The sequence below is a fragment of the Trachemys scripta genome, chromosome 5, assembly GCF_013100865.1.
Source record: "Trachemys scripta elegans isolate TJP31775 chromosome 5, CAS_Tse_1.0, whole genome shotgun sequence".
NCBI classification, from domain to species: domain Eukaryota; kingdom Metazoa; phylum Chordata; order Testudines; family Emydidae; genus Trachemys; species Trachemys scripta.
The window spans coordinates 15,620,495-15,646,018 of NC_048302.1; the positions used below are offsets into that span (position 1 = coordinate 15,620,495).

A 25,524-nucleotide genomic window follows, 5' to 3' on the forward strand; every position below is an offset into this window, starting at 1 on the left:
TACATTCACATTCATAAAATTAGCTCCATAAACAATGCTACCTACCCAGAGCTGCTACATACTTAATAAATAACCAGCAATATTTTACTCTAGCCAAGATATTAAACTAGTGCTTCCTTTCCAACCCTCTTGTGCTCAAGATAACTACCTCATCGCCATTGGCTATTCGTTGTGCCAACTCCTTTAAGTTTCTCATCATTCTTTCGTCTCGAAAATCATACGGAAACGTCTCTGTCCACTCAGTCAATAGCTGAAGGATTTTGGGTGCAATTTTTCGTATCCGGCTCTAGAAAAAAAAAAAAAGTTATATGAAACAAATATTGAAACCAATTGAATTACAATCTAATCATTATGGATTACTGCAATTGTGGAATATAAGGACATGGAAGTCAGTTAAAACTTGAAATGTAATTTAACTTGGCATTGGATTAAATATGCCAAAGCACATTAACTTCATTGGGTTTTGGACCAGTCCATCAGTGAACTGGCCAATTTAAAAAGAGTAAATTCTATCAGTATAAGAAAAATCCTAGATGCTAGATATGGTAGTGTCTCCAAAAGCTACTATAAACATTATCTAACAATTAGTTATAACATCTGCAGAAATGCCTAAGGCCTCAATTCTGCAAAGACTTATGCACATGCTTAATTAAGCAGGAGTATGAACTCAGTGGGACTACTTACATATATTTAATGATTGTTAATTATTTACACTGTGATAGCCTAAGAGCCTAGTCATGGACTAAGACCCCATTGTGCTAGTTGCTGTACAGACCAAAAAAGACAGTCCCTGTCCCAAAGAGCTTACTATCTAAGTAATCCTGCAAGCCTCAGGCAGGTGCTTAACCTGAAGCATGCAAGTAATCCCACTGAGTTCACACGCATGTGCTTAAAGTTAAACATGTGCCTAAGTCTTTGCAAGATTGCAGCCTAGCATGTCAAGATGTATATAGCACATCTTTAGTACCATATACATTTTAAAGTACGATCTCATATATATTATTAAATATATGCACTTCTTTTTCCTACTCTTTCTTTTATTAAAACAAGTTAAAACTAAAAGTTACTTATAGTGCACTGGGATTTGGGAAATGAAACAAATGTCTCAGCAGAGACAGTTTTCATTCATTAGGGTTCTGTTGAATTCAGTGCCAAAACCTCCCCTTGCAGAATCAAGCCGCAAATCACACTTGCTAATGATTGGTTTTCAGTATATCCAATCCTGTAGCAAGCCCACTGATCAGAAGTGTTCTACCTTGGCGTAGAAAAAAGCATTTTGAGTCAGATTTACAAAATGAGACCTAACAGGTTTAGCAAGAGACCTAGGTTTAGCAAGAGACCTAACCTTGTCAGTCCCAGGCTCGCTTAGTCTCTGATGCTCCGTGCACAAATGGCAAACCTTGGCCATTAGCTCATACGGGTGCATGAACAGCCGCGAACTGAGCAGGAAGGTGAATATGTATGTTCTCTGTAGGCGAGAGAGAGAGAGAGGCAAAATCAACACGCATTTCATACTCCTCACTACAACATTACTTTCAACTCAATTTTTCATGTTTTAGCATTCAGAGCACAACTTTGTGTATGGCTTGTGGGGAGAATGGCTGATACTACTGCAGAGGTAAGCGCTTAATTGTAACGAATGTCACCTCTCCATAGCCACTACAGTATTACATAGCCACTACTTGAGCCTAATTACGCTAGACAAAAACAAGGCTGGCCCATGGCAGGGCAGGACTCGCTTGATTTGTGACAACAGTATATAAAAGTTCAGCACCTGGAATTACTCAGAGCACAATTTCAGCTCCTCTTCCCTTGCTCTGCAGTAAACCTTTGTGACCTAAACTAATAGGTCACACAACTCATTCTAGCAGAGTGATGGAGTATAGCTCAAGAAACAAAATCCAAGCTAGATGCAATGCCACTGTGGGGCATAAACAGTAAACAGGGATGTACAACAAAAAAAAATAAAATACATTTTGTGGCCCAACTTTGTTACTATGAACTCAACTAAGGCTTGCAAAAGCAGAGCCATTTAGATTGTGGTTGGCATCATTCACCCCACCCCCATTACGGGGCCATTCCCAGTAACAAAAATTACATTTTGCTTTTCCCTCCAGATTCCTCCCATTCAAAGGTGTGTCAAGCACAGCTGATTTAATTTGCAGGGTGTATAGACTTACATCAGGATAGTAATCTACATTGGGTACTAAGTGCTGGATGAGGGCTTCCAGAGACCCTGACAGGAGATTGTTGTCATGGTAATAGAGTCCTCCATAGTTGTCCTCTTTTGACTGATACAGGTTTCTGTTGTAACCACTGCTGTCAAACATAACTGCAAAGGGAGGCGTTTGTGGCATACTTTCCTGAAGGAAGGCACAAAAGAGACACACAATAGAGTCAGAACAGGCCTTTGACACCCATTTCAAAAGACTGTATCACAACAGCAGGCTAAGGAAATAAAACCCTGACACAAAGTGATAAAAGCTAAATCATCTCTCACACACAAATCCTACTACACCTGAACTGCCCCGAGGTAAAACCAATTGCGAGTGGTGCCCTTGCTTTATCTGTTACGATTATGAGGTAAATTTTGCTTTTGTTTTTTGTCATTTCTTTGTCACCTTATCGGGAGAAGGCAGATGTTAGAAACGGGATCTATTGGGCAGGGGATAGTTAGCAGCGTGCGGGAGGGGTGGGGGAGGAGAGTTGTTGGTGAATGTTTTATGAATTAGAACTTTCTATAAAACCTATTTGCTATATAGGGGCAAAAATCTGTGACGAGCCAAATTCTGCCTGCAGCATACTTGGATGAGCATTCACTTTGTCCAATAAGACCCCTGAATATGTGACCAAGGGGAAAAATGTAGACCGTCAACATTTAGGGGAACATTCCACTACATTACTTTCATTCTTGTTCAGTAGTAAATTACTACACCAGTAGTGCCACTGAAGCCAGTAGAACTACCTGTGGAAATAGGTGTTCGTCAACAAAAATAAGGGATGCACAAACTAGCCCCTGAGCAGCGAAGGAACTGTACTGAACATTTTAAAATTTTTGGGTGTCCAAAGTCCAAATCTGAGTTTGACAACTTGAGCTTCTTTCTATATTAAATGAAAACCAGAAAAGGTGGCATCTCAGCCACAGAGAACCAAAGCCCCTTACCTCACAACCACCCCCCTCTCCCCCACCTTAATCAGTCAGCACTATGCCATCAAAGTTGAAGGGAGGTGGGGGGAGGAGGAGAATTGTACTGACCACCCAAAGCCTTCTCAGTTGCACTGTATGTAGAAAAGCTAGAAGATAAAGCTTCTGATTATTTTAAATCTGAATTTCCCACCTCCTCCACACAATCACTCTTGGAATAGCTGCTCTCTAGCAGTTGGTGGAAATGTCTGGTTTTCATCCCTGATTGCAAGTTACCGTCACACCCAAGTTTCATCATAATAATGTGCTTCTATCTACCTGGATAGTAGTTAACACGCAGTAAGTTCTAGCAAGCACGTCACATTCGGAGACCAAATAAACAGAGCGGCAATGCAGTAAGGTATCACACAGCTTCTATTCCTTTCAGCAATTACGAGGTAAGGGAGACCAAGTCCTACAGCTAATTTGCACCGGCTGCTGTGCATGTGGGTTGGCAGAGCACGTGTGCGTGAGTCTATGAAAAGCTTTCATGCCCCTGAGCCGTCATTGTAAGTGCAGATGCTGTTGCTTTTCTCTCCATTGTGTCAAATCCTATATGGAAAGAAACTCTCTTTCAAGCCACGCTCTTCAGTCTGTGAAGGCACCTGATTTCGAGAACAAGTAGTAATGTGACAGCCTGGAGATAAGTAGCTTCTCTCCATCTGTGTTCTCTGCAACTCATAACAAAGCACTTTTTCAGAGTGAGCTCAGTAGAGACTAGAAGCTATTAAGTTATTAGCTAGATTCCTGGGGACATAATGCACTGCACACAGAGCCAAAGACTCTCTGCTTCTGGCAGCATGTCCAGACAATGGAGGCATTCAGAGCAACAGAAGACTAAGAGATTCAGTAAGTAAACAATAGGAGAAAGCCAAATTCTGTTGCTTAGCAGAGAGGGATAGTGAACGGAGGCTCCTGGCCTACATGACCTGCACTAATCCTGCTTTTTCGAGATGCCAAAAGATATTAGCATCAAAATGGGGTGGGGGAGGAGGCTCCGGGTCTGAAAAGTCACATTAGTCACTCCATGCAGCTGTTCAACCAGGGATCTGATTCTTTCCAGCACAGTGAATTGGGAAGGAAGAGGAAAAAGAATAAAATGATGCACGTGCCACAGCAGAAGGCGGCAAGGTGCAGAACTCTTGCAAACGATTCCTTTATTATGGATGCACAGCAGGTGATACGCAGGCCGTATCACAGCCGTCTTTGGGCAGGATAAAGCATTCTGAAAGACTGTCTCTGAAACTCTTTGCCAAGCTAGCGTGGTCCCAGGAATAAGAAAAGTTGAGGAGAGGAGATGGATGAAATGGGGCCATTTGAGGTGCAGATACTATGTAAACATATTCTGTGTTTTCACTTTGTGTACAGTCCCACCCAAAGTTTTACTCTGATTCTTTGAATTGGATAAACCCAAGAACTCAAAGAGAAGCTTAGACAAAATGTACGGCTTTGCATGGGTCTTAAATCCCCTAGTTTTGCTGAAAGGGGTCTCAAGTTAAAGTTTATAACAAAATCCAGAGGCAGGAGAGTTGTGTGTGGTTTCAAGCTATTGTGGTGACAGTTTCTTCAGCTCTAACTCAGAAGCCAATTAACTACTGACAGAGGAAGCAACTGCTGGGACTGTCCCAGAGCAAGGCATTATGTTGTGTACTTCTAGCCAGACAGGAGTGAAAGACCATCAAGTCACATTACACAAGTATTCCAAATAACTGTAAAAGTGCTGCCATTCACACCAAAACATCCAAAGACCAATTGCCCCCAACATTCACTTAATGGAGAACGCTGAGGAAGCCATGATTTGGTTCTGCAAAACCACTCTTCACCAAGTGTCTGGATTCAAAAACAAACGTGGCCGTTTGTTTGAATCCAAGTCCCATTTTAGCCAAGTCACTCAAGTTTAAGGCTGGAAAGAGAAGTTAACGTTTTGTCCCATCTGACCAACACATATTGGTTTTGCATATCCTAATTCCCAGTCAGATAGATTTTGGTTCTGCAAATCAAAATCAGAGATGTTTCAGATCAACGTCTCATTTTACCACCAAATTTTGGAGGTGCTGTACAGTTTCAATAAAAATGTCCAGTTTCGGCACATCACTAAGCAACTAATAACGATTTAAATAAAAGCTTACTAGAGTAAACAGGCAAAAACCAAGAATATGCTTTCCTCTATAGTATGTATTTTTTTTTAAAAAGGCACAATAAAAATCAAAGCTAAGAAAGCGGCTTAAACTTCAGTAACTAACTCCCAAGGGAAAGCGATTTTATTTTGTGCTTTAGAGCCTCTAATTCTTAGCACAATGAGTGCCACCAGCATTGTTCATGTCAGTTTGTTTCTAATGGATACTAAATTTAAGACCTAGAAAAATTATTACAGTGACTATATGAAGAGGAAAAAACCATCAAAATCATTAATAGTTGATTATTAACAATGTTATAAACCACTAGGTCAAAGGTCAGAAATTGAGGGGTGTGTGTGTATATTTATGGCTGGAAAGGAATGTGACGTTATGTGTACTGACTGTCTCTAAACTACTTAGAGAAGTTTCCTGCCCCAGACAGCTCAGTTCTGTCTCAATGAAATGTCAAGCAGTATTGAGTAAGAGATGCACTGTATACAGCATATTTAGACAGACGAGGATTTCTGTGTAAGTGAATGTGACACAGAACACATTGTCCATGTGACAAAATGGAGGATATCAAAGCATGATGGTGATAAATATAGTCTATCCAACAGGATGACTCACATAACATATGCACTTTTCCAGCGTGATTTATTAACCTTGATCGTGTCTTTGCTGTATTTAGTGAGGAGGTACAGATAAAAAGCATTCTACTTTGTTCTAATTTCCCCTGGATCTGTATAATGGGACCAAATTCTGCCTACAGACTTCAGCAGAGATGAATAGAAGAGAGCAGAATTTGGTCCATGAAGTCTAGAAACAAGTAGGATAGGTGTCCTAGTATATACAAATATTGGTACACTCTACAAAGTAGAATGGGCTTTTAAAAGAAGAAGAAAATATTAGAATTGGTATTGAAGAAGTGATGCAGCTGAAAAAAATTGCGAACCTTCACCCAAATTAAAACTGAACATTTTTACTAAAGTTTGGTTAACTTTAAAAACAACATTTGTTGTTGCTAGGATGAAGGATGGTCTTGTGATTGAGCCCCTGGACTGAGATATGCGTTCATTTCCTGGCTTGGCAACACAGACTTCCTCTGTGACCTTGGGCCAGTCACTGAACCTCTATGACTTGGTTCACCACCTGCAAAAGGAGAACAATACTTCTTTTCTTCTATCTTTTGTCTCATCTACTTAGATTTGCAAACTCTTCAAGGAAGAGACTTGCTCTTGCTGGGGTGTCTGTAGAACATATAGCATAATGGGATCTCAAGCCTGATAAATAATAGTAAGCAGCTTTCATGCGAGTGTAATGCCAGAAGCAGGAAAACACATGAGCAAAACTTGCAATTCCTGCAGTACCCCAGCTCTAATTTGGCAAACCCAAAAGATTCAAATAAAGCTTCCACGTTGTTGCATAGGGCTGGTCAGAAAACAAGAATTCCATTTTGCAAAAATAATAAATAATAATAATAATAATAATAATAATTGGAGTTTTCAAAGTTTGGTTTTGTTCTACCCTGGAATGAAACAAACCTCTGGACATTTTTCACACAAAACATGGGAGACACCCATACTCATACAGTACCACCCCCACGCCACCCTCCCCAGAATAGGCAACAGCCCAGTGGTTAGGGAGCTCACCTAGGATATGGGAGACCCACATTCAAGTCCTTATTCCAAATCAGGTAGAGCGGGGATCTGAAACTGGGTTTCCCACATTCCAGGTGCCCTAACTACTGAGTGCTGGCTAATTAGTTGTGGGGTATCAGACTCACTGTCTCTCAGTTCAATCCTGAGAAACCTTCCTGATGAAAGTTTCATCAAAGCAGATGTTTCCTTGAAAAGTTTCAGTTTCAATCAATCAGCATTTCCTGACAATATAAACGTTTTGTCAAAAAATTCCCAGCCAGCTCTACTACTGAGTGAGTCTGATCCAACCCTCAACAACAGAAAAGAATTAGCTTTTCACTGGCAATCGTAGTGGACAGGGTCTGTTTTCGTTGCTCTTCTAAGAGACCAGTTTGCACATCATATCTACAAAATAAAGTCAGCCTGTGTCTGTGTAGAGGGAGTCACTTCAGAATTCAATACTAACCTGATTACAGATGGAAGGCACACTACACTACTAGCACACTTTTGATTTTTGCTCACATTCTACTACTTCAGCCAAAAGACAGTAAGATTGAACACAAGGAAGACCACCGAATCTTTACCTTCTTATGCAGGAAGCAGATCTGCAGTCATGCCTCCCTAAAACTACTTCAGAACTCAGGCCACAATCTCCTTTCAGAGCTTCGCTTCCCAACATGCTGAAAAGTAGGCTTTCGATAAGAGATACGCTGCTATAAACTTTGGGGCTGGTAAAAGCAAAGGAGTATGAGGGCTGTAGTAAAGAACATTAACATTATCTTTTCCATCTGGGAAATGATGTGGACAAGTTAAAATGAGCTTTAACTGTGACATGACGGAAGGAAGGAAGGAAGGATTAGAGATCTGACCACAAAGTCTGCCCTTATCTTACTTTTTTGGTCTGTATTTGTGACAGGTGCAAACATTTTATACAAGGTTGTAGTGCCACCAAAAACAATAGTTTACCAGCCATAGAGAGCAACTTTTGAAAATTTGGGATGAAAGACCACCTGGGGAGAGCAAGCTTGAAATCCAGTAGGTCATGCTACTTTCAGATGAAACTTAAAAGATCATAGAATTGGAAGGGACCTCGAGAGGTCATCTAGTCCAGTCCCCTGCACTCAAAACAGGACTCAGTATTATCTAGACCATCCCTGACTGCTATTTGTTCAACCTGCTCTTAAAAATCCCCAATGATAGAGATTCCACAACCTCCCTAGGCAGTTTATTATAGTACTTAACCACTCTGACAGTTCAGAAGTTTTTCCTAAAGTCCAACCGAAACCGCCCTTGCTGCAATTTAAGCCCATTGCTTCTTGTCCTATCCTTAGAGGTTAAGGAGAACAATTCTTCTTCCTCCTCCTTGTAACAACCTTTTATGTACTTGAAAACTGTTATGTCCCCTCTCAGTCGTCTCTTTTCCAGACTAAACAAACCCAATTTTTTCAATCTTCCCTCATCGGTCATGTTTTCTAGACCTTTAATCATTTTTGTTGCTCTTCTCTGGACTTCCTCCAGTTTGTCCACATCTTTCCTGAAATGTGGGACACAATACTCCAGTTGAGGCCTAATCAGCGTGGAGTAGAGCAGAAGGATTACAGCTCGTGTCTTGCTTACAATACTCTTGCTAATACATTGCAGAATGATGTTCTCTTTTTTTGCAACAGTGTTACACTGTTGACTCATATTTAGCTTGTTATCCACTATGACCCCCAGATCCTTTCCACAGTACTCCTTCCTAGGCAGTCATTTCCCATTTTGTATGTGTGCAACTAATTGTTCCTTCCTAAGTGGAGTACTTTGTATTTGTCCTTATTGAATTTCATCCTATTTACTTCAGACCATTTCTCCAGTTTGTCCAGATCATTTTGAATTTTAATCCTATCCTGCAAAGCACTTGCAACCCCTCCCCGCTTGGTATCATCTGCAAACTTTATAAGTGTACTCTCTATGCCATTATCTAAATCATTGATGAAGACAGTGAACAGAAACAATCCCTGCGGGACCCCACTCGTTATGCCCTTCTAGCATGACTGTGAACCACTGATAAACTACTCTCTGGGAACGATTTTCCAACCAGTTATGCACCCACCTTATAGTAGCTCTATCTAGGTTGTATTTCCCTAGTTTGTTTATGAGAAGGTCATGCAAGACAGTATCAAAAGCCTTATTAAAGTCAAGATATACCACATCTACCGCTTCCCCCTATCCACAAAGCTTGTTACTCTGTCAAAGAAAGCTATCAGGTTGGTTTGACACGATTTGTTCTTGACAAATCCATGCTCACCGTTACTTATCACCTCATTGTCTTCTAGGTGTTTGCAAATTGATTTCTTAATTATTTGCTCCATTATCTTTCCGGGTACAGAAGTTAAGCTGACTGGTCTGTAATTCCCCGCCAAATGGTAGTTATGTCTATTACATGCAGTTATTAAAGATCTCTTTGAATATATATATCGATTTAAGAAGAGTAGAGGTTTACTCCCTATCCCTCATCAAAGTTTCCCTCTCACTACTGTTCTATGGAGTGCCTTTGGTTGCCACTCTCCACCTCAGAGGTGGGGCTGTATATATAGACCTATGAAGTGTTTGGGGCCTGATCCAGCAACCACTGAGCAGAAAGACTCCCACCAATTTCAACTGATTCTAGCTAGATGAGGCCTCTGGAGCCCTTTGAAACAAAAGCTACGTTACCAGAGCTCAACATCATTCTGTGGCAGAAAACACACATTCCAACCTCCCTGCAGTATGTTCTCTGTGCATTTGGCAAGGGGCGGTTCATTTATTATGAGTTGTGCTGCAACCTAGAATGAACATAAAGAGAAGAGGAAAAACTCCTCAGTTTCAGTTTTGCTGTTGTGTTCCTGGTAAGCATCATCTCGCAGGGCTTGGGGAAGCAGCACTTACTGATTCTACCTAGGAGTGCTGTCAAACACACAAACTAAGCAAACTGCAAGAAGGAGCGACCGTCTTCTCTGAAAGCTTGAAGTTACAGCAAACATAGGCGTTACAGATAACAATAATGGGTACTAAATTCTCAGTCAGAAATGTGGCTTGATGGATGCAAAATGACTTTAAAGAGACACCAAGAGATATCCAAGGTTTCTTCTTCTGTATTAGGTTACTGAGATATATTTAATATTATTCCTTAGAAAATATATTTTCTAAGGGCACCGAATTGTAAATGGTGGCATTTCGCATTCATAATGAAAGATCACAATGCAATCATTGCCAAAGCCAGAAGGGGGTCGGAGATGAGAATTCCCTTGTCTGTACTAAAAGATTAACACAATAAAACTGTCTGTAACCCAGAAACACTCACATTGTGTGGTAGTATCAGGGCTTGAACTCTCTGTAGGCAGTAGCTAGACATGATCATGCACACACACGCCTAAGCATTCCATCCAATAGAGGGCACAGGTTTTCATAATTGTCTGTCTGCCACAATATTAACAAACATGATGTAAAAGTTAGTAACTGAGACATTGGTTGATTTAAATAACATTTGTAGAGGACTTGGGAATTGTATGTGATCCTGTACAACTTATATGTACAATTCATGACAGATTACTTGCAGAAGATAATAGGCTGAAAGGGGGAAAGAATTTCTTAGGTTAGTGCTGAACAGATCAAGACTTCTATTTTGATCTAAAACCATATTTTCTCTGGAGCATAGGAGAGGACTCTTTCTTCATTCTTGGCGTAAACAGGGAATGTTTAAAATCTAAAGAGGTTAGATGTACATTCACCCATAGCTATCAGAACTGTGACACAGTAATAAAGTAGCTCCTTGATTAAAAAAGATGCCCTGAATAAACAGGGTCATTGGAATGTCTTCCATTTCTTTTAGAAAAGTCCATACATTGCTACGTTGTGTGTAAATATGTCTGTCAGAGCAATGGCCCATAAAAGAGTGACCTAATTTTCTCAGAGTCTGCCAACCGAAGAGGAGAAAAGGAACAAAAAAAGTTCCTGTCAATACTGAAATGCTGCAATTACACATAACGGACTCAAGCTCCAAAAAAAAAAAAAAAAAAAAAAAAAAAAGGCGCTAATACTTTTTCTGCTCATCCGTCCCACTTCCATATACCTCCCCCAGAAGCAGCTGGCAAGGAGGTAGGGAGAACAGTTTCCTGAATAGCAAAGAGAAGAACTGTTCTGAAGTATCAGGAGGTAGCCATGTTAGTCTGTATCCACAAAAACAACAAGGATTCCGGTGGCACCTTAAAGACTAACAGATTTTTTTGCGCATAAGCTTTCGTGGGTAAAAAACAAAACAAAAACAAAAAAACCCTCACTTCTTCAGATACATCACATCTTCAGCAGTGAGGTTTTTTACCCACGAAAGCTTATGTCCAAATAAATCTGTTAGTCTTTAAGGTGCCACTGGACTCCTTACTGTTCTGAAGTAGCACTGTACAAGCACTTGTGGGCAGGCCACATTAAGGTGTTGGGCTGGAATGATTAAAACCCGGACCCAAAATAAATAAATAATTAAATAAATCTAGATTTCAGTACAATCAGCCAGAATGCTACTACAGTGCCAGTAAAGCAGGACATCTGAGCCCTCTGATCAAAACAGTTTGAACATTCCCTTTGTGCTGTTGGTGACTCAAACACCCCAGTATTGTACTATAGTGGATGAGAACAAGATTGCAGAAACAGCATCAATTCCTGGTGGCCAGAAATGGAATAAATTACAAAAATAACCACCTGGTAGAAGTTCCACTGTACTGTTGTACTTGGAGCTCTGTCCTACGCATGCACACAAATACTGGACATATCAACTTTGTCAAAACAGATATGCCAATAAAAGCTACTGACATTGAAATACAGGAACAAAGTGAAACTGATAAGAATAGTTTCATCGTCCAAGAAGGGAAAGCTACAAAGAGTCAAATTATCAATGAAAGGAAAGAGTATACAGTCTTTCAGTTGTAAACACAGGAAAGAGAATTATTTTTACATGTGATTGTTTCATGTCAGCAGTCTCCCTTTAATACTGTGTATTTTTGTTTGTTTGTTTTTCATTCACAAGTACAGCTGTTCTGCAAGCAGCTTGTTTGTTCATCTTGAAAACACCAACACCGCACTTCTCGCAAGGGTCAATGAACTTCACTTGGATGCAACTATCTGAAAACAGAACCAATCAAAGATGACGGGTCCATGCCATGGAGATCAGGCCAGCTGATGAAGGAGCTCAGTGGCAGAGTTATTCTAGAGGTAACTATGTATCATGAGCCTCCAAAGATCCTGGAGCTCAGCTGCTGCCCATTCTGTAGTGATTTGCAGGATGAATGGACTTGAAAAGCACGCAGAGGGGCCTCAACCTGGCTAAAGCATGCAATGAAATACTGTCTTTCCTGAACAGCAGGACTGCATAGGAAGTAATAGCTGCTTTTTGATGTCATTATTTATGATCAGGCAGCTGGACTGGAGGAGAGGACATTTCAGGTGACAATTGGTATTGGGATCAGTAAAAGGTAGGGGCTTTTTGGTAGCTCAAAATGTATTTCCCCTCCATAAAGTTTCTCATGTGGATTTTCTTCCTAGTAGCTCTACCTTACACTCAAATCAAGGCGCACGCTGATAAACACCTCCCTAGTCTGGGTTATTTTTTATCCAAATAGGGCAAAAATATACTTGTTTTTTAAGACAACTTATCTGACTCAAAACATTAAGTAAGAATTCTGCTGGAATTGCTGGGCCCGGCTCCTAGAGCTTTGCTCTCAAAGAAATGCAAAGAAAAAAATATATAGTCTGCTCAGAGTGATGGATGGAATCAGGGGAGGATTTGCAGAAGTGCTCAGCATTCCACTAACTGTTCCTGCTGAAGTCAATGACCGACTTCCGCCACAAACACTAACCCTCCCTCAATTCCTATAGGAAGGATGGGCTGTTCATTTCTCCTGCGTGTTGTGAAGTTTTGTCTGCTGTCCTGTCTACATGCCTTAGAGACAGCCAACATCTGTGGGGTCCAGTAAATTGCTTTTCACCATGACACAGATATAAGAAGTTTGCCACAGGAGACCATCAGAGTAGTAACAATAACCACAGGGTCATAACAGTAACTAATACCATGAATACTGACCCGTTTTCTGTGACAGAGGCACTAACCTTTGTAACTCTGACCCAAGTCAGTTGACTAGGGCCAGAAAATAAAGTTCAGTTTCATCAGCACACTTATATCACAGGAGTGGATTTGCATTTGTTTGCAGTGACAGAGAGCTTTATAAAAAGCCATTTAAAATGCAGTCAGTAGGGAAATAAAAATGAGGTTAGGTTAAGTTAAAGCCTAGTCCTGATTCTGCCCACTGACTTCTTATATGGCCTTGGCCAAGTCATTTCATTTCTCACTTTCTCGTTTCTCCACCTATCAGTAAACGGGGATAATTATATTTTGTTATTTCACAGGATTATTACGATTCTTTACACAACAAGATCATTTTACAGAAGGTGCTCTACAAGCATATTATGTTATTAATGCCAGGTACATGTTACCAGCTTTGAACATCAAGCTCACATGGGAGAAATCCTTCCGTGACCTCACAAAAGCAAGATACTATTGAATTAGAGAGCTGTTGCTCTCTATACTAAAATGCTGGTTCATGCTTTGTCTTCATTTTGTGAAAGCTACAATGAATTTTGTACACCGTTTTCCCCTTTATAATCACAATTGACAAGCAGGTTGTAATTTGCAACTACAACCTGTAACAGGATTTAACAACCGCATTTATAAAAGCCACATTGAACTTGTCCTAGCTAGGAATTTAATGAGCAAATTTCTCCCTTCCACTTAGCTGATGCAGGAAAGTGCTAAATGCTGGTTTGAGAAATTGCCATCTTATTTCACCAGAAGTAAGGCAAAAGGTTAACAATCCTCCCCCCTCACCCCCTTTCCCCTTTGGGCAGACCTTAAATATTCATGACTGAGAGAGACTATTACTGTAGCTTAAGGCAAGAGTAAGGAATTTGCTCATGAGACAAAACAAACAATATAGCATAGTACAAATTAGTATTTCCTCTAAGGGCTTATTTACATACAACAGTTGTACCACTTTAACTATACAGTACTGATGTAGTTAAAGCAATACAACCCTTCCTAGTGTGGATGCAGTTACACTGGTATAAAAGTGCTTATACTAGTTTGGCTTATTCCCATATGAGAAACAGAATAAGTTACACTGCTATAACTGTATCCACACTACGGGTACATCTACACTACCCGCCGGATTGGCGGGTAGCGATCGATCTATTGGGGATCTATTTATCGCATGTAGCGTAGACACGATAAATTGATCTCCAATCGCTCTCCCGGCCAGAGGCGGAAGCAAAGTCGACGGGGGAGCCGCGGCCGTTGATCCCGCGCCGTGAGGACATGAAGTAAGTCATTTTAATTCGATCCAAGATACGTCAACTTCAGCTACGCTATTCTCGTTGCTGAAGTTGCGTATCTTAGATCGATCCCCCCCCAGTGTAGACCAGGCCTTTGGGATGTATTAGTATAACAATTTCAGGTATGGGGGTATTTTTTAAATCATGCCCATAATTCTATCAGTACAAAAACTGTGTTTAGACCAAAAGGTAAGCAAAGATTGTTCAAATTCACCTGTGGGGAAGGCAAGTACAACTCCATCAGGACCTATAGTAATTATACTTGTTTAATACCAGGGCTGAATTTTCTTCCAGTGATTTTTAGACTTTGTCTAGTCTAGGGGGAAAGGGTGCTTCTCCCTACCCCCCACTAGTTAGTTCTAATCAGCTACTTTAATTCACCTGAAAACCTCACTTAACACCAACGTGGACACAGTTCAAGCTAGTTCGAATGAAAAAAGCATCTTTTTCTTAGTCTTGACAAGGCCTTATTTGAAGAGAAACAAGCACACGCTGTCAGACTTCATCTGTTGGTTTATTTCAGCTGCTAGTAACTGGTAGCAGTTCCCATGCTCAACAGAAGGTGGATCCTGGCCCTCTGTTTAAAAGGACAATGAGACTTTGAGCTAGTGATTCACATTCAATACAGACTAACAGGGCTACCACTCTGAAACCATTAATAAAGTATGGTATTTAACAAACACATACAGACTCGGATGGTGAAAAGATCATCATCAATGCTGGCTACTGGTTTATGAATTCTTAAAAGTAAGGAACAACCTATTACAAGGTGTACAGGTATAGTGAGAGAAGCACTTCTTGAGTGATGAAAGCACTTGACCTTTGGCCCCATGCTTTGTTACATACTGAAGGCATGTGATGCTCTCACAACAACAAAACCACACACTTTGGAATGTGTTCTCCCATTTGGAAAACAGATTATTAATTAACAAAAATGGGAAGGATAAGTATACCTGAGTCATGTAGTTGTTGTGTGCACTTCAACATCCTGGATTGCTCCCTTAATTGTGCCCATTTTCTAAGTACATATAGTCACACTGAGGCACCTTACTGCAGTGATTTAGTTTCTTTAATACTCCTCCTCCTCCTCACAGCAGCAATAATAAAGGAACTTAAACAATGCCTTTTGGCCAGAGGTGGATTATTTCTGTTCTGCTCATAAAGTCCCCATTGTGACTATAAAATTTGTTAGGGAACTTTTGTTTGCAAAGTTTGTTTTCCAGCACAGGCCAAGAAGATGATAGAGAATTTCCTTGCACACCCACACCAAATGACAACAAGCATTTTCTAGTGCTTAAAAGACAACTCCAAGTGAGAAGTGCACACAAGTTTAGTTTCAGCAGAACTTATTCAAATTCAGATAACTACTTCCCCACTCTGAAGTTACAGATTTTCCTTTAGATTGCATGGCTGAACATTAATATAATAAATGGGGTGAAGGAGCAGTGAGGGGAGGGAAATAGTGCTGAACCAAAGACATAGCTGGAGTTCAGTTAAGAACACTGTGTAAAAATGTAAAGCCCTTTATATAAAAGAAATAATATATTTTATCTCAGCTGAAGGGTCATTAGGCTTTTCTAGACAGTACACTTTAAGGTAAGTTCTCTGAACCACTAATTTGCTGTGGTTGTGCTTTCGTGCTTGTCCTCCCAAGTCGGAGGGAAGGAGCTACTGTTACTGTAAATAAATCTACAGAAGGGAGAACAGTAATAAAGAATAACATGGCCAGAGTAAAGATGTGCAAGAGTGAAACTGATTCCTATGGGCTGTTCCATTCCTAAACCATTTGATAAAATACTTGTAATGTTTTCTTATTCTGCACTCACACTAACTAGGAGTCAGACTGAATCAAGCACTGGCTGGAACATTGTTTTGGTTTCTCAGAGCATGCAGAATTTAAGCTTGCATTTAAAAGACAAGTTTCTAAGCTTCCTGGTAGTGAATAAAACCTTTGGAGCATGAACCAATGGAGATATCTGTGGTATCTGTGTACCTCTCCTGTTCTACTTCTCAATGGAGTGAAAAGTGACACCTATTGCCCTATTTTCAGAAGTGCGGAGCAGACACGATGCCAGCGGAAGTCAATGGGAACTGCAAGTGCTCAGCACTTTTGGAATAAAAAGAAAAAATCCCAACCCTTAATGACTATTTAAACATTACTTAGCTATTTCACCACTGATCCTTTTAGAGGATCGTGGAGAGTACCAGTCCTACACTAAACCGTTTTAAAAGTTTGGCTTTGTTATAGCTTATCACAGATTTAATTTGCATATTAAAATATCCAGTTATGCAAAGGTAAACATAAAAAGGCCCATCTATCCTGTAGCTACCACCATATTGGGAGTTAAAACATTAGATGCTTGCAGTGCTGTAGCATAGTTAACATGGTTAAGGCATGGGTTGTAGGATCGTCACTGCAAAACTAAGCCACATTTTAAACATGCGGTACACATATTTTAGCCATCCCCCCGTCTCCCCGCCATCATAAAAAGTTACAGTGTAGACCAGATCTAACCCACTTACATGAAATTTCCTCTTTCAGTAAAATCCTTTCTTTATTTTATAATGACACTGCACTGTAAGTGCCACAGTAACAGGTGCAAATGTTGACTAAATTCTCAGTGGAGTAACTAGAACATGGAAAGCCAGCCACTACCAAAACAAGCTGGGGACAGACGTGCACTGTGACAGTCTGACACCATGTGCCTGGAATTCATATAACTGCTTCCAGAAAGCTCAGAGAAAAGGGACTGGTAAAGCATGAAACTACACAGGCATTTATCATAACCAAAAAAAGCAATTGACAGGGAGCTAGTAACAAAATGTGCTAATAGCTAATTGATGCTCCCTGATAAACCAGAACTCCCTTCCATCGGTCACCAAGGGTTAAAAACCCACAACTGATTGTTTCAGTCATACTTATTTAAGAAGACACCCCCACCACCCCAACCATTAGTCATAGTGCCAATGGAGGGAATGTGATATCCTATCTCCTAGAACTGGAAGGGACCTTGAAAGGTCATCGAGTCCAGCCCCCTGCCTTCACTAGCAGGACCAAGTACTGATTTTGCCCCAGATACTTAAGTGGCTCCCTCAAGGATTGAACTCAGAACCCTGGGTTTAGCAGGACAATGCTCAAAGTCCAAGTGTTAAAGTCCAAAATAGTTCAGAAGCAGAAATAAAGGTTAGATCGTTCTTATGTGCATTAGGTATTAATAAAGGTTTCCCAGCATGGGTTACTGGCCACTTGGATATCCTATAAATTGTCCAATACACTTAGCCTGTTTATCTTACGCCAAGATCTCTCTGCAGATTTTACCGGGAGTCTCTTCGAGTGAGGTTTCTGCAGCACAAGTCTACACCCTAGCCATACTTCCTTTAAAATGACACAGATTTAGCTACAACTGGACTTTTGAAACACAACTCAAATGAAATGAAACTACTGATGACATGTTTACTTTATAATCTCCCATATTATTGAGAAAAGTGTTCTCTTTTTAAGCAAGATACATATTCAACCCACTCGGGCAGCCCCACCACGCATCCAAAATATTTTTTTAAAAGCCACAATCACTACACGCTTTCACATACCCCGAGTTTTCTGTGGGATGAAATGAATCATTCATTCATACCCGAGGCTGACTTTTCAGTTCACCCTTCCCCTTGTGAACTCTGCAGAGGTATTGTCTCACCCTTAGCCTCCCAGACCCGCATGTCACCCAGCACTATATTTAGATGTACACACACACACACAGTGCAGTCACAGCACGATGCTGCTGACTCCTTGGATTCAAGGAGGGAACCAAAACAACGCCCGCGTAGACGCAATAGACCAGAAAAACACTAGAGGCTCAAGGCATTTAACAGCAATTACACCCTCCACTTAAGCTAGCCGGCGCTTCCTCTTGTATATTGATCTGAGGTTTTGTCTGGTCATATTCCAGCTGGAGAGAAAAACAAGTCCATAAGCGCACTTCAGGTACATCTCACGCTTCCGCCCTCTTATTTTGCCCGGCCCTACAATAACAATTGGCTGCCTCTGCTCTAGGTTCTGAAAAGGCATCCCTGGATCGTAGGGCAGGAGCTCCGGGGAAGGCATTTCAGATGCTGGTTACTAGGACCAAGGGGAGGATGTTGATGGGGGGTGGGGGGGGACCCGCAATCCGAGGCGCAGAGTACCCCCCCCCCCGGTCCCCACGCTTCACAGCGAGCCGGCTCCCCGGCAACACTTGTCTCTCATTGGTCTCCCCAAATCCCCCCGTGTCGCCGCGCGCGGCTGCCGCGAGCCCCTGGCCCCGGGAGCAGGAGACGCGCGCGCGGCGGTACCCGGGGGAGAAGCAGGAGTCGCCGGACGGTGGCTGGAAACTCCCCGCAAGCGGCCGCGACCTGCACGGCGTCGCCTCTTCTCAGCGCCGCGGGGCTGGCGTGGCCGGGCTCTCCCCGCGCGAGCGGCGTCCCCCAGCAGGTAACTCACTCACCCCGCTGTCCCGCCTCACTTCTCCGCAGCAGCCACGGCGCGGTCCCACTCCCTCCTCGCCCGTCCTCTCTGTGCTGCCTCTGGAGCCGCTCGCCGCTCCGCCCCTTTCCTCCCTCCGCCCCCGGCCGGAGCTGGGCAGGGCCTTGGCCCGGGTGCAGCGCCGCCTGCCCCCGCTGGGGAACGGTGCCGCTCTGAGAGCAACTTGTCGGCTTTGCCCGGCTGCGGCTTTGGGTGCGTCTGGGCAGTAGGGGTGTAAGGGTGGGAGTGTCCGGTCCCCGCCCCTCACAAGCCCTGTGGGGCTGTACCGCCCTGGCCCTGCTCTTTGTTCCCTCCCCCCGCGTGTCTACACCCAGGTGCTGGACCTGGGGTGTGTGGGAGGGGCACCCCTGGCATGGAGTGATTTCCAGGGTTTACAGTTTGGTTCAATGGCTCTGGGCACCCGCACTATACACATTGTTACAGCACCTGCGTCCAGAGGGGAAAATTATACTAGGGGGATCTGCGGCATGACCTGATTTTAAACCAGTAGCGTTATATAATGCCCGCTGTAGCCATTCTTATTGGGGGATGAGTGTCTTGATTAGGTGGCCTTTGTGTCGCTTGGGAAGGGGACTAAGCTCAATGACAAAGAAAGAGACAGTTTCAGGCCAGAATAACCTCCCATACAGGGGGTTATACCAGTAACAATTCCCACTGTTGAGAAGATCATGGCCTCTAATCCTGCAAAGACTTAAGGTAACTTTAAGGTTAATTTTACACATGCCTTCACTGGGACTAATCACAGTGCATAAAGTGCATAAAGTCCTAATCCTTTGCAGGATTAGGACTTTAATTTGAAGACCCTGGGGCAGGGGCATTGGCCCAGATCCTGCAAACTCTAAGGCAGTGATTCTCAAACTTTTGTACTGGTGACTCCTTTCACATAGCAAGCCTCAGAGTGTGACCCCCCCCCCCTTATAAATTAAAAACACTTTTTTATATATTTAACACCATTATAAATGCTGGAGGCAAAGCGGGGTTTAGGTTGGAGGCTGACAGCTCGTGACCCCCCATGTAGTAACCTCACGACCGCAAGGGGTCCCGACCCCCAGTTTGAGAATCCCTGCACTAAGGCTATGTCAACACAAGCACTTTTGTCTGTAAAACATTTGTTGGTCAGGGCTGTGAAAAAAACAAGCCCTCTGTCCAACATAAGTTTCACCAACAAAAGTGCGGTGTGGGTAGTGCTATGTTGGCAGAACCCACTCTCCTGCCACCATCGCCACCACTACTTGTGGAGGTGGTTTTATTATGTCGACGGGAGAACTCTCTCCCATTGGCATAGAGCGGCTACACAAGCGACCTTACAGTGGTGCAGCTGTATCGGTACACTAGTGTAGACATGGCCCCAGATTCAGGAGATCCTTCACCGACACAGCTCACCTTTCAGAATCAGGACATTAATGAGTGACTGTGACCTTACTGATGATAAATGTGCTGTGTATCCAAAAAGTTGCTGTGGAAACATTAACTTTGTTCTTTCATGCAATCTTAACTCTGTGCAGTATAATCTTTAATGACATTACATATTATTTCTCAAATGATTTCATAAAATCTATCAAAGTTCTTAGAGTAAATCCATGTCTTGGCCCTCTTTCCAATCTCACAAACATATGTAAAAGCACGATGCTACACAACTTCCCCTGGCTACCAATGGATTTTGGCCCTGTCCGCTGATGTTTGTAACCAGGTCCCAGGTTTGTTTTCCAAAAGATCGTATGTAGGCTACATAGCAACTAACTTTCCTTATTGAAGTTTCACACACATTTTCTTTTACTCCTTTAAATCTTTCCATAAGACCCACTTTTGCTGTAACAGTTATAGGAAATCTGCCAGCAAAAGAAAGAGGATTTAAATTTCTTTTTCTAGACTTAGGGGAATTTTTATATATATTTGTACATAAAAATTGCACACATTTTGTTGTTTCCTTCCTCTTTCCCCCTTACGTCACTTGTTTTCTTAGACCATGGCTGTACTAGGAATATTGATATACCGTACCAGCAAAAGCACTCCTAGTGCGGATGCAGCTATACTGGAAAAGCTACACTTTGTACTGGTTTAGTAAAACCGCCCACCACAAGCAAGAAGTTGTACAGGTAGAAATGTTGCTTTGCCTGGGTATAGCTGCATGTATACTAGGGATGTCTGTTGGCTCGACTTCATCAGTTAGGGAGGGAATCACATTTCTTCACACCGCTGACTGACATAGCTATGCCAGCAGTCTGCAGTGTAGACTTTAGCCTCAGGCATAAGTCTACATTGCAGACATCTGCATGGAGCCCTATTGACTTCAAAGGGGCTCCATGCAGGCAAGGGGATCTGCTCACAACAAAACTGCTTCATAAGACTGGGACTTTAGATTTTAAGATCTTCCAGGAAGGGAGTATGCCTACAAATGTGTTTATCTAGCACCTGGCATAACAGTCCCAATCCTAATCTGAGTGCTACTGTAATGTAAGTAATAAATAATAACACATTGCAGACACCTTGGAGGATACACGGGTGACTTTGAGAAATTAGAGAAAGGACCTGAAAGCCATAAAATGAAAATCAGGACTGAAGGAATAAACATCAAATGGTTTACACAGGGAAGAATAATCAAAAGCATGAAGTTAGAATGGAGTAATACTAGCAGGGAGCAGTGTCACAAAAGAGGACCTGGAGATAATAGTGAATGATAGATTGTGTCTAACTCAACAGTGCAAAAGAGGCAAGTGTTACAGCATACTGGTCTGTATTAACTGGAATATCACGTGTTAAATAGGTGAGGTAATTCCTCTGCTCTGCATGGCATTGCTTAAGCCTCCTTTGGAGTAATGCATGCAGTTTGTGACAATCTGACAAGAGTTCAGAGAAGAACAAATATTAAAGGGAAGTTTGGAAAACAGTCAAGGTTTCAAAAGCAGGTCATGTCTGGATTGCTCAGTCAATTTACTTATTTATTCTTCCCATTTATAAAACAATAGCAATCATGATAATAAAAATTGATTGAGGGAAGGCCTGACAAAGCTCTATAAATGCATAAAGGAATATTATACAACAGATTTGGATCAATTAATCTGATTAGTTTGAGGTAGTTGCCACAATTTTCCTTCTGCTCCTCCATCATCCTTGTTCAAAACTGCTTTTCATTAGTTGTCTCCTGGTTGCTGTGCTCCATCCGAGAGTTGGCTGCATTTTAAGGGTAAGGGGAGTCTCACACCTAACAATTTAAATGCTTTGACTTGGCCTTAGTGGTTGTGACGGGTTGGATCACAGAAACCCCCTTGGGAACTGCCACCCGATGTGCAAAGACTACCCCTGCTCCTGTTTTCCCTGCCAGCTCAGGACTCCAGCACCCTGTCTTGCTGAGCCAGACACTCCCGTCTGCCCCAACACAGACCCAGGGTCTGAATCACTTGCCCCAAAGCTGCAAGTTTACCTGAAAACAGTTCACAGAAGTTTGCTTGTCTTTAGCACTCAGATGCCCAACTCCCAATGGGGTCTAAACCCAAATAAATCCGTTTTACCCTGTATAAATCTTATGCAGAGTAAACTCATAAATTGTTCGCCCTCTATAACACTGATAGAGAGATATGCACAGTTGTTTGCTCCCCCAGGTATTAATATATACTCTGAGTAAATTACTAAATAAAAAGTGATTTTATTAAATACAGAAAATAGGATTTAAGTGGTTCCAAGTAGTAACAGACAGAACAAAGTAAGTCACCAAGCAAAATAAAATAAAATGCGCAAATCTATGCCTAATCAAAGTGAATACAAATAATCTCACCCTCAGAAATGCTTCAGTAAGTTTTTTCTCAGACTGGACACCTTCCAGGCCTGGGCACAATTCTTTCCCCTGGTACAGTTCTTGTTGCAGCTTAGGGGATTCTTCATGATGGCTCCTCTCCCCCCTTGTTCTCTTCCACCCCTTTATATATCTTTTGCATAAGGCGGGAATCCTTTGTCCCTCTGGGTTTCCACCCTCCCACCCCCCCTCACTGGAAAAGCACCAGTTTAAAGATGGATTCCAGTTCAGGTGACATGATCATATGTCACTGCAAGACTTCATTACTCACTTGCCAGCACACACATATACAGGAAGACTCACAGGTAAATACAGCCATCTGCAGATAATGGGAGTCATCAAGATTCCAAACCATCCTTAATGGCCCGCACTTTACATAATTACAATAGGCCCTCAGAGTTATGTTTTATATTTCTAGCTTTAGATACAAGAGTGGTGCATTTCTACAAATAGGATGATCACACTCAGTAGATTATGAGCTTTGTAATGATACCTTACAAGAGACCTTTTGCATGAAGCATATCCCAGTTACATTATATTCACTTATTATCATGTTTTTATAAAACCATATAGACTGCACAACGTCACATATGATATCGCTAGTCCTCTCCCCTCCCCTTTATTTAGTAGAAAGCCTGTATATTTTATTCCTCCAACTCTCTCCACATAAACATGCACCAGTTCTGTACACAGGGGCAGCTCTATGTTTTTTGCCACCCCAAGCACGGCAGTCAGGCGGCTGCGGGCGGTCCACGGTCACGTGGATTCGGCGGCATTTCTGCGGGAGGTCTGCTGGTCCGCGGCTTCGGCGTACCCGCTGCCGAATTGCCACCGAAATCGCAGGACCGGCGGACCTCTCGCAGGCATGCCGCTGACTGCCGCCCTCACAGCCACTGGCAGGCCGCCCCCCATGGCTTGCCGCCCCAGGCACGCGCTTGCTGCGTTGGTGCCTGGAGCCACCCCTGTCTGTACACATTCCCTGTTCCTTCCCTAGCCTGTATCATGTTTTAGCACTGCACCCATCTATTTAGCATTAGGCTTTGCAGCAAGAAGGAGGAGTAATGAAATAGTCTGGCAGGGGCCCATATTTGGTTGAAAAGTCCCAAGTGATGTTATCCTTAATTAGGCTTTGAAGTTAGTGCTTCATTGAGGTGAGGAGTGTGAGGACTGATTTCCAATTTTACTGCTGTAATTTGAAGACAATTTTCTGCAAGACAAAGTTATTAGGCAATGCTGCTTAGTATAATGGTGTCCACACAAGAGAGATGAAACCGTTTAATTTAAATGCATTTTTAACCTGATCAAGTTAAATTGTTGCAAACTCCTATGTAGACACCCACATTTCGAGTTATGCATGGCCTAATAAAAAGAACTGTAGAATCCACAATATCCCTGCTCAAACAAACAAACAAAACCAAACAAAAAACAATATTTTTCTCTAGGTTAGTTATTATTTTCTGTAGTTTGGTTAATCTCAACAGAGGTGGTGATATATTTTTAGACCAAGATTTTCAAAACCAAGTGCCTAAAGTTAAGCTCCTAAATCTATATTTAGGTACTGAGACCCAGAGTCCACAAAGTATTTAAGTACATGCTAGTTCCACTGAAATCTACACATGGATTTAGCTGCTTAAATTTAGGTTCCCAATTTTTAAAAATCTTAACCTCATAAAGACACATTGTTCTATTTGCATTCAAGAGTTGAGAGGATTGAGGCTTCTTTTTTTAGACTACTGTGAACTAATCCCTCTGCATGATCAGCTAGTACCCAAACGGTGGGTGCTATTCATCCATTCCACTGCAGATGGAAGGAAGGAATGGCTGAGAGGGAGCAATTGATGCTGGTTAATTTTTTTTTTCCAGTCACAGTTGAGCAAACACGAATCCCAACTCCGTGGTTTATAGCATTTCACTATATAAAAGGGGGAAGACATCAGGTTTCATTTAAGTCCCGTGTTTATTCAAACAGAATCTAACTAGGATCACATTAAAAACAAACTATAAGTAATTTAAGAGCCATTACGGCTTGCCAAAATGAACCCGTGGCTTTAAATAGGGGTAGGTCAGAATAAATGAAAAGTAGCGCCTAACTCACCATACAGATGGCATATTAGCAATGCACCATATATACTTGGGATTTTAAAAGGCATTTGATAGAATCCCACATTCAAAAAAAGAGTACAGCTAATAGGGATCAGGTGAAGCACTCAGGTTTAGAAAATAAATATGACCCAAAATTCAGAGTAAGGCAATGATCCCACGAACACTTATACACATGCTTAGTTTACACACACACACACACACACACACACACACACACATTGAATTCAGTGAGATATTCACATGAATGAAATTACGCATGTCTGTGTTTCCAGGATCAGGGCCCAACACTTTTTTCAGAGTTCAGAAATAGGTAGACTGCAGATTTTTAGAATATGGGCCCCAATGCAGCAAATCTTTAAACATGCTTAATTTTAAGCTTGAAATTAAGCCCATGATTAAATGCTTTGTTGAATAAAGATAGACTCGAGCATGTATTAAATGTTTTGCTGAATTGGAACAATAGTCTAGCTGCATGTGTGCATGGATATTAAGTATACATGTGTACAACCCCCTCCCTCCCCCCAGACCATATTATAAGCAGAGCTGGTGTGCTGCCTAGAGTTGAAGTTGCCTAATGCTTCCCACTTAGGGTTACCATACGTCCGGATTTTCCCGGACATGTCCGGCTTTTGGGGGCTCAAATCCCCGTCCGGGGGGAAATCCCCAAAAGCCGGGCATGTCCGGGAAAATCGGGAGGGAGGGCTCGGCCGGGGCCTCTTTGGCCGGGGCCGGTGCGGGGCCAGGCCGGGGTTGCGGGGCCGGGGGCATGGTGCCGGGCCGGG

General features: G+C 42.2%; 1 protein-coding gene across 3 annotated transcripts in view; it reads right to left on the reverse strand.

Annotated features, from left to right (window-relative positions):
- Window positions 1-18,912, reverse strand: part of RASGEF1B (RasGEF domain family member 1B) — a 40,926-nt gene extending 22,014 nt beyond the window's left edge. For 2 of the 3 annotated variants that reach the window (XM_034771638.1, XM_034771636.1), the window contains exons 1-4: window positions 18,812-18,912; window positions 2,181-2,363; window positions 1,346-1,468; window positions 149-286 (exon numbers count right to left, since the gene is read on the reverse strand). In XM_034771638.1, the coding sequence (XP_034627529.1) occupies window positions 149-286; window positions 1,346-1,468; window positions 2,181-2,357 (438 nt within the window). In that variant the 5' untranslated portion in view covers window positions 2,358-2,363; window positions 18,812-18,912. Of the gene's footprint in view, window positions 1-148; window positions 287-1,345; window positions 1,469-2,180; window positions 2,364-18,659; window positions 18,790-18,811 lie in introns of those variants that run through there. The other variant, XM_034771637.1, reaches the window with a different exon arrangement.
- Window positions 18,913-25,524: the final 6,612 nt, after the last annotated feature.